At 38.0% G+C, this 10526-nt stretch overlaps 1 protein-coding gene across 1 annotated transcript in view; it reads right to left on the bottom strand.

Moving 5' to 3' along the window:
- Positions 1 to 10526, bottom strand: part of LOC107708063 (membrane-associated guanylate kinase, WW and PDZ domain-containing protein 3-like) — a 131352-nt gene that overhangs the window by 3992 nt on the left and 116834 nt on the right. The window contains exons 10-13 of the mRNA XM_016512210.1: positions 8871 to 9065; positions 7279 to 7896; positions 1407 to 1438; positions 477 to 636 (exon numbers count right to left, since the gene is read on the bottom strand). Of these exons, the coding sequence (XP_016367696.1) occupies positions 477 to 636; positions 1407 to 1438; positions 7279 to 7896; positions 8871 to 9065 (1005 nt within the window). The remainder of the gene's footprint in view (positions 1 to 476; positions 637 to 1406; positions 1439 to 7278; positions 7897 to 8870; positions 9066 to 10526) is intronic.

Here is a 10526-nt window from a genome sequence, read left to right as displayed (position 1 = left end):
CGCTGCTTTAGAACATTGATTTTGAAACTTGTGAATCCATTAAAATCGTTAGAAGACAGAATCGCGATTCATATATGAATAGATTTTTACGTGCACCCCTAGTTTTCTCTTCCTCTTCTCTAAAGCAGCGCAGCATGGCCTCGCCCCCTTTGCTGCCTCTTCCTGAGGGCAGGGTTTATCTGGGTTTGTGATGTCACAAACCCAGGAAGTAACTCGTTGTAGTCCCTACCAGCCTTTTTTGTAGGCATTAAACCGCCAGAATTTTAAAAGATGATATCTTCATTTGCATTGAACTTTCAGCTTCGTAACTTTGCAGATATTGTTTATGCTCAAACAGCAACATTACACACTAACTAACGTTTAAAAAGTGAAATCGCAATCAACCACCCCTTTAAACAAAGAAAATGAAAAAGTAGCATATTCGATTTTGGGGTGGCCAATCAGATGTCAGGCTCTGGCTCCGCCACTGGACTCACCTATGCTGTCCTGCAAGGCTTTGGGTTTTCTGTAGTGGAGGGAAGCGTCTTGTTTTGGAGAGCTACATGGCAGTGTGTTTGAGTGATAGGTCAAAGCCTGGGGAACCATGGTGTCATGGCAACGGTCCAGAGTCTCAGTGCTGGCACTTAACCCCGGTCTCTGTTGGAATAAAATGTGTTTTAATACCACTTCACAAAGTGACCAGCAGAGTGCACACAGATGTGGACTATAACAAGCAGCATTTAAACTGTTCGCTGGTCATATCTTCTGAGATAATAAAAGGAAGTGCCTACAGACAGATGAACTATATCAGCAAAAATACTATTCTGTTTGGATCAGGCCTTCTGGTTAACAGGAAAATTCCCACACTTCATATGCAAATAAATCTTCTGTGTCATGAGTGATACTGAAAAACTGTTGTGATGGAATATTTAAAGTCTGTCAGTAAACCCATTGGAAAATAAAGCCCAACACGCTCATACAATTCATGTTTTTGCTAGATTTTTACATTTATTGTAGGAATTGTGAGTGGTGTCCATACAAAACTCAGCAACATGATATTAGTGTAGTTGCCAGGTTGTAGTTTACGGGCCAGAGTCAACTCATAAGTCTCAATGATATTCTGATCCCTCAAAACCCTTCTTCATTTTAAGAATATGGGATTGTTTCTTCCTGTTTCATCATTCTCAAGTGAAAATCGAACATCCTTTCACTTAGAAACTAGTACATGCCACACGATTCAGAACAAATGGTGTAGGACGTATCAGCTACTGAACTTTAGTACTTACAGAAAGGGGTTTGTTCAAATCCCAAACCCCAAGTACGATCAATAACTGAGAAGAGATTTCTTCAGCACAAAATGAAATATTCAGCCATTTCCTCAATTCTACAAGATCATTATCACCTCTGAAATCTATTATCATACTCACAGGTCTTAAACTCTTCACAGGCGATGTCTGACCTAGAAACAGAGAAAAGGCAAATGAGAGGCATAAGTAGCAGTGAAGGAGGAAAAATGGGGAACAGGCACTCAACAGACAGATGAAAAAAAACTGGAACTCGTTACTGGGATAGAAAGTTTCTAGCCTTATTATAATGACAGCGTTTCATGGTTGTTGCCTCTCAAACATGAAAAAGGCATGAGAATACATTGTTTCAATGCTACATTATTAATTCCCATCCATCTAACTAAAAAGCTACTCAAAGAGGAAGCATCATTCAAGTGCTTCAAAGTGGGGCGTTTCCTGAGCCAATTCCGAGCTGAGTTAATCATGACACATGTGTCATCTAGCAGCCATTAAAGATGGATAGAATAAATGTACATAAGAGAAAATTATGAATCCTCCAGGGAGAAAGACATCGCAAACGACAGAAGTCATGCATAAAATAATGATGCCGCTACACTTCCATCTGTCAATTTAGAACACGCTGTTTATTCATTCACTTTGTTTTTTCTTGTCTTTCTCTTGATTGGTGTGATTCCATTGAATTTAATGTCTAAACAATGAATGACAAAACTCACTCAGCCTTTGAGGGGTAATAGAACTGCTTAAAGCATTATCTTGCTCTCTTTCTCTCCCTTTTTCCCCTTTCCCCCTCCTTCTCTCGCTCTGCAGACAATATATCCTACAGAACTCTTTGCAGACACATCCTGAAATTCCCCTGTGATCTAAACTCATTTCCCAAATTCCCAGCCAGCCCCACAGAGTGGGTGCAAAAGATGCAACAGGGCCTCTCCCGCCAACTGTATCAGAATCAACGGTCCATCATTCTTACATAACGTTGTCCTTAGGGACAGAAACACACCTCAACAATGATTGGTGAGAGTGGAGGAGAGGAGAACAAGTGTGGCTAAAATGTAAAATTATGAACTGGAGAAAATAATGCAACTGATTTCTCACCTGCTGAGCAATTGACATATAACTAAAAAAAAAGAGACAAAGGGAAAAGAGCCTTTGTATAATTCCCTGCTGAAAAGACCAGCATACTGTAGTTGCTGGTCTAGTAGTTGTGGATGCATGTTTGCTGTTGCTCCTATTAGGCTTGTTAATTATAATTTAAAAATATAATTCACCCAACAAAAGTGAAAATTCTGTAAGCATTTACCCTCATTTTATTCTAAACCATGTGTTTTTTTATTCTAATGTGGAACATGAAAGGTTGTGTTTTGCAAAATGTCCTCTGCCACATTGCATATTAATTTTCTTACTCAGTATTTTTTTCCAGTACAAATACCTAAACATTTTTAAATCAAAATATATTACTTGAGATGCAACAATGACATTAGATGCAAAATGTTGTTTTCAGAGAAATATGATTAAAATTATTTTTCATATACCGCTGGCAGATTGTTTCCATTTTTGTAAACCACAATTAATTTAGCTATATTTCTCATAAAACAAATGTTATGTCAGTTTGCATCTTAAATTAATCTTGAATTAAGAACATTTAGATATTTGTACTGAAAAACAAAACAAAAATACTGTGCAAGAAAGTGACTTCCAGTGTACTCTTTCCATGAATCAGGAATTTTTCAATTTCTGAATTTGAACTGAATTCAAATTAAAATCCTAAACATGATGCAGAATTTGAATTTAAGGAAGTAACAATAAAACAAACTGAAGAAATTCATTAAACTGCAATAAGTGTAATTTTACGAGAAAAAGAAGAGTTGTCAAGACAAACTTCAAACTTTTTTAATGGTGGCTTGACAAAGGCTTAAAGGATTAAAAAGTTTGACAGTTTTATTCATTTTCACATTTATATTCACTTCATGCTAGTCAAAGTTAAAGTCTTTAAAAGTCTTTTCAGCAGGGTTTTTACTAGAAATGCCTGAGATCCATTTTGAGTGTGTGATGGAGAACGGGGTAACATTTTAATTTAAAATGAGTAGGAATGCAAAAAAGTGTACCAAACACACACACATTAAAAAAAATCAGTTTCTTAAAGGACAACTAGGACATCTGAAACTGCCATTGCCCACTACGGCTATACTAATTAAATTCTAAAGGCCCAAAACATACTCTACACAAGAACATTTACAGACACTCTTATCCAATGTGACTTCTACTGCATTCAAGTTTTATATATATATATATATTTTTTTTTTCAGTTCATCCACAAATTTTGTGATTTAATGCAAGATTCCCTGGTCATTAAGGCAAAAAGATCATTGAAACACGTATTTTCTTTAAAGCTGCTTTGAAACGATGTGTACTGTGAAAAGTACTACACAAATAAACCTGAATTCCTTGGGAATCAAACCTACTGTAGTGTTGTTAGCACCATACTCTACCGTTTGAACTACAGGAACTACATAAACATGAATGCAAAGGATTCCTGCAAGAAGGATATGATTTCTGCCACCGTAGTGACAATTATTGTAAACTTTCAGCTTTTTCAGCTTGTGTAGAGTATGTTTATGGCCTAAATGTTCAGATGATCAAATGTTCCATACACCCTCCTGCTCTCTTACCTCCTCTCAACACCAACAGATTCACCTCGCTGTGCACAGGGAGGTCTTTCAGTATATCCACCACCTGCGCGTGTCTCAGTGTTTGCACATTCTGCCTGTTAATCTCCTTTATCACATCTCCTTTCAGCAGGCCTCGGCACCACTGCTCATCCAGGATCATTTTCACCTTCTGCCCCAGCGGACAGTCTGCAATGGCAAAGCCAAATCCTCCAGGTCCCTTCACGATTGGCACGCTCACCAGCTCCGGCTGTAGCATCCCAGTCTCGGGCCTGTCGTTGGCACCGCTGCTGCCTCCTGGAAGTGCAGCGATCACCGGCCGCCCACTGGCATCTGTGGTTACGTAGTGAAGCTCTTGGGAGGAGCCGTGAAGGGCGTCACCTTTGACCAGCAGTGGCTGGCCGTTGATGAGGGGTACGGCGGTTACGATCTCTCCTGTCGGGGGTGGAGGTGGAGGGGGAAGGTCCTCGCTGTCGGCGTCCACGTCAGGGGGGAGCGAGTATCCGCGACAGAGGACCATGTCCACATACTGATTAATTGGGATGCACTGGAACATGTGGACCACATCTGCGTGGGTCTTGCCTAAGACAAGTGTGCCGTTGATTTCCACAATAACATCACCTTGGTTGAGATAACGGAATTTGACAGAATGAGAGTGAGTAAAAAGAACTAAAGAAAAAAGTAATTACATCGTGAAAGAACAACTTTTCTAATCCCTTTGTGCTTTTTAAAGATACTAGATAAAAGGAAGAGTTTACACAAAATCGAAAATTTGTCATTATTTTTTCACATATCTATTTTATGTACACTGTTGTAAGCTACAAAAAAGAGGCATAAGTAGCAGTGAAGGAGGAAAAATGGGGAACAGGCACTCAACAGACAGATGAAAAAAAACAGGAACTCGTTACTGGGATAGAAAGTTTCTAGCCTTATTATAATGACAGCGTTTCATGGTTGTTGCCTCTCAAACATGAAAAAGGCATGAGAATACATTGTTTCAATGCTACATTATTAATTCCCATCCATCTAACTAAAAAGCTACTCAAAGAGGAAGCATCATTCAAGTGCTTCAAAGTGGGGCGTTTCCTGAGCCAATTCCGAGCTGAGTTAATCATGACACATGTGTCATCTAGCAGCCATTAAAGATGGATAGAATAAATGTACATAAGAGAAAATTATGAATCCTCCAGGGAGAAAGACATCGCAAACGACAGAAGTCATGCATAAAATAATGATGCCGCTACACTTCCATCTGTCAATTTAGAACACGCTGTTTATTCATTCACTTTGTTTTTTCTTGTCTTTCTCTTGATTGGTGTGATTCCATTGAATTTAATGTCTAAACAATGAATGACAAAACTCACTCAGCCTTTGAGGGGTAATAGAACTGCTTAAAGCATTATCTTGCTCTCTTTCTCTCCCTTTTTCCCCTTTCCCCCTCCTTCTCTCGCTCTGCAGACAATATATCCTACAGAACTCTTTGCAGACACATCCTGAAATTCCCCTGTGATCTAAACTCATTTCCCAAATTCCCAGCCAGCCCCACAGAGTGGGTGCAAAAGATGCAACAGGGCCTCTCCCGCCAACTGTATCAGAATCAACGGTCCATCATTCTTACATAACGTTGTCCTTAGGGACAGAAACACACCTCAACAATGATTGGTGAGAGTGGAGGAGAGGAGAACAAGTGTGGCTAAAATGTAAAATTATGAACTGGAGAAAATAATGCAACTGATTTCTCACCTGCTGAGCAATTGACATATAACTAAAAAAAAAGAGACAAAGGGAAAAGAGCCTTTGTATAATTCCCTGCTGAAAAGACCAGCATACTGTAGTTGCTGGTCTAGTAGTTGTGGATGCATGTTTGCTGTTGCTCCTATTAGGCTTGTTAATTATAATTTAAAAATATAATTCACCCAACAAAAGTGAAAATTCTGTAAGCATTTACCCTCATTTTATTCTAAACCATGTGTTTTTTTATTCTAATGTGGAACATGAAAGGTTGTGTTTTGCAAAATGTCCTCTGCCACATTGCATATTAATTTTCTTACTCAGTATTTTTTTCCAGTACAAATACCTAAACATTTTTAAATCAAAATATATTACTTGAGATGCAACAATGACATTAGATGCAAAATGTTGTTTTCAGAGAAATATGATTAAAATTATTTTTCATATACCGCTGGCAGATTGTTTCCATTTTTGTAAACCACAATTAATTTAGCTATATTTCTCATAAAACAAATGTTATGTCAGTTTGCATCTTAAATTAATCTTGAATTAAGAACATTTAGATATTTGTACTGAAAAACAAAACAAAAATACTGTGCAAGAAAGTGACTTCCAGTGTACTCTTTCCATGAATCAGGAATTTTTCAATTTCTGAATTTGAACTGAATTCAAATTAAAATCCTAAACATGATGCAGAATTTGAATTTAAGGAAGTAACAATAAAACAAACTGAAGAAATTCATTAAACTGCAATAAGTGTAATTTTACGAGAAAAAGAAGAGTTGTCAAGACAAACTTCAAACTTTTTTAATGGTGGCTTGACAAAGGCTTAAAGGATTAAAAAGTTTGACAGTTTTATTCATTTTCACATTTATATTCACTTCATGCTAGTCAAAGTTAAAGTCTTTAAAAGTCTTTTCAGCAGGGTTTTTACTAGAAATGCCTGAGATCCATTTTGAGTGTGTGATGGAGAACGGGGTAACATTTTAATTTAAAATGAGTAGGAATGCAAAAAAGTGTACCAAACACACACACATTAAAAAAAATCAGTTTCTTAAAGGACAACTAGGACATCTGAAACTGCCATTGCCCACTACGGCTATACTAATTAAATTCTAAAGGCCCAAAACATACTCTACACAAGAACATTTACAGACACTCTTATCCAATGTGACTTCTACTGCATTCAAGTTTTATATATATATATATATATATATATATATTTTTTTTTTCAGTTCATCCACAAATTTTGTGATTTAATGCAAGATTCCCTGGTCATTAAGGCAAAAAGATCATTGAAACACGTATTTTCTTTAAAGCTGCTTTGAAACGATGTGTACTGTGAAAAGTACTACACAAATAAACCTGAATTCCTTGGGAATCAAACCTACTGTAGTGTTGTTAGCACCATACTCTACCGTTTGAACTACAGGAACTACATAAACATGAATGCAAAGGATTCCTGCAAGAAGGATATGATTTCTGCCACCGTAGTGACAATTATTGTAAACTTTCAGCTTTTTCAGCTTGTGTAGAGTATGTTTATGGCCTAAATGTTCAGATGATCAAATGTCCCATACACCCTCCTGCTCTCTTACCTCCTCTCAACACCAACAGATTCACCTCGCTGTGCACAGGGAGGTCTTTCAGTATATCCACCACCTGCGCGTGTCTCAGTGTTTGCACATTCTGCCTGTTAATCTCCTTTATCACATCTCCTTTCAGCAGGCCTCGGCACCACTGCTCATCCAGGATCATTTTCACCTTCTGCCCCAGCGGACAGTCTGCAATGGCAAAGCCAAATCCTCCAGGTCCCTTCACGATTGGCACGCTCACCAGCTCCGGCTGTAGCATCCCAGTCTCGGGCCTGTCGTTGGCACCGCTGCTGCCTCCTGGAAGTGCAGCGATCACCGGCCGCCCACTGGCATCTGTGGTTACGTAGTGAAGCTCTTGGGAGGAGCCGTGAAGGGCGTCACCTTTGACCAGCAGTGGCTGGCCGTTGATGAGGGGTACGGCGGTTACGATCTCTCCTGTCGGGGGTGGAGGTGGAGGGGGAAGGTCCTCGCTGTCGGCGTCCACGTCAGGGGGGAGCGAGTATCCGCGACAGAGGACCATGTCCACATACTGATTAATTGGGATGCACTGGAACATGTGGACCACATCTGCGTGGGTCTTGCCTAAGACAAGTGTGCCGTTGATTTCCACAATAACATCACCTTGGTTGAGATAACGGAATTTGACAGAATGAGAGTGAGTAAAAAGAACTAAAGAAAAAAGTAATTACATCGTGAAAGAACAACTTTTCTAATCCCTTTGTGCTTTTTAAAGATACTAGATAAAAGGAAGAGTTTACACAAAATCGAAAATTTGTCATTATTTTTTCACATATCTATTTTATGTACACTGTTGTAAGCTACAAAAAAAAAAAAAAAAAAAAACAAGTAGCCTGTACGACTTGTGTACTATGTTCCAAGCGTTTTTAAACTGGATCAGTGATTTAATTTTTAATGAATCGGCTGATCCAGTTCATGAATCAGACTTTGTTCACTCACTCAATGATCCACAGCAGTTCTCTACTTAACAGCTCACTGGAATGGAAGATTATTAGTGAATACTGATTTAAATTTTAGTCAATTTTGGTTATCATGTGGCTTCAGAAGACTGTTGCTGTATGGAAACAGGTTATTATTGTTAACTAAAACCATTAAAAACTTTAAAAAAACAACAACAAAAAAAAAAATATTAAATGAAAAACTTCTAAAAATTAGAAACAAAATCAACTGAAAATTAGAAATGTTGTATTGGCAAATAAGTTTAAGTTGAAAAAAAATTGCTTAATGGAAAAAAATGTAATCAAACACTGAATTAATAATAAAATAAACCTCAAGAGTATGATAATTATTAATATTAAAAACATAATAAAAATGACTAATGCACAAAACAAAATTACAAAATAATTAACTTAAACTAAAATGAAAACTGAAAATGTAAAAAATAAAGTCAATTAAAAATAAAGTAGTAAATATAGCCATTATTGTATAATTTGTTATGTTAAACTACTTCTCCTATCTCAGTTTAATGTGAGGAGACAACTATAATTAAGCCATTCTTAGGCTGACTTCCTAATGATCCATAATGTGAATTGTGGATGTTCCCCTAAACAACTTTCACCAAACTAGACATCCCTCACCAGAGGCCATCTTGTTGTCTTGTGCGGCCGGGCCATCAGCAAGAACGTTCTTCACCTGCAGGAACTCATCAGGTCGGTCTCCACCAATGATGGTGAAACCAAACCCCTGCTGGCTCTTCCTGAGAGCCGTGTGATACAGCTCCCCCTTCAGCTGGGTCGGGTCCCGTGTGAATCCGGGCGTACCAGCCGCTCCACCTACAGAGACAGAAGGAGATTAAGACACAGACAGACAACATCTGTGATGACTTCACATAAAATATGTACAAAGACAAAACTGAAAACAACTAGACATTGATACAGTAGACAAACGGTATATACAAGCACCAACTGCACCGCATGAAATGCTTGCTGATAAACATGTTTTCAAAGTGTTTGACAGATCCATCAATAATGTGTGAAGTCACAAATGCAGACTGTCCTAATATCATCAACCAAAGCACATTAGTGGATGCTTTCCATTAATATGATACAAAATAGGGCCTGAAACACACTTTTGAACACATAGACAGATAAAAGAGGCCTAACCTTTGGGAAAATGTTGACCATCAACCTCAGGATTAATTTTGTATGAAGTTTGCTGTAGCTAAAATGTGGGACATGTGAGACTACATGCTGTAGTTTACAGTAAAATAGATTTATAGATTTATTTATAATAGCATTAAAAAATTACAATGATTAAAAAAAAAGAAACAGACAAAAACATAGACAGACAGACAGACAGACAGACTATCATCAACCAAAGCACATTAGTGGATGCTTTCCATTAATATGATACAAAATAGGGCCTGAAACACACTTTTGAACACATAGACAGATAAAAGAGGCCTAACCTTTGGGAAAATGTTGACCATCAACCTCAGGATTAATTTTGTATGAAGTTTGCTGTAGCTAAAATGTGGGACATGTGAGACTACATGCTGTAGTTTACAGTAAAATAGATTTATAGATTTATTTATAATAGCATTAAAAAATTACAATGATTAAAAAAAAAGAAACAGACAAAAACATAGACAGACAGACAGACAGACAGACAGATAGATAGATAGATAGATAGATAGATAGATAGATATGCAATTAAAACCGGGAATCATTCCAAACATCTGTCATACAGTAGTAGTAAACAAAACCATTAACAACTCTCTCTCTGACAGCATAGACGAGAACATTTATCGCCAGCAGTTCAACCTCACATACCCATCTGATATACTGCTATCCTGTGGGTTCCCAGAAGGGCCGAGGGAATGATAACACTCACATCCTCAATTTTAGACAACCTTCAGAATCTCCCTTAGCACTGGGTGTGGAGTTTTCCAGCTAATGTTCCACTGCTGTAATTGAAAGTTTTAGGGGGAACTGTTTTTGTGTTTTACGCCCATGCTGCATAAAACAGTGTGTCATGGAATACTGTACTCTCAGAGTTCATCACAAATCACCAAAGTCTAGAAGACTGTAGGGATCACACTGTTTTAATGAGCTATTATATCGCCGAACAATAAAAGAAGAATCACACTGAGCTAAAAGAAGCTTGGGTTGTGTGTGTGTGTGTGTGTGTGTGTGTGTGTGTAAGCAAAAGTTTAAAAATGGGGGTTGGTAGTTCATAAGTTAGGGTGACCACACCTGCCATTTTCCCAGGACGCGTCCTGGCCAGGATTTGTT

This window comes from Sinocyclocheilus rhinocerous, unplaced genomic scaffold, assembly GCF_001515625.1.
Source record: "Sinocyclocheilus rhinocerous isolate Xijiao unplaced genomic scaffold, SAMN03320098_v1.1 scaffold113, whole genome shotgun sequence".
Classification (NCBI taxonomy): Eukaryota; Metazoa; Chordata; class Actinopteri; order Cypriniformes; family Cyprinidae; genus Sinocyclocheilus; species Sinocyclocheilus rhinocerous.
Note: the sequence above shows the minus strand (reverse complement) of the source record. Positions and strands in the feature narration are given on the sequence as shown.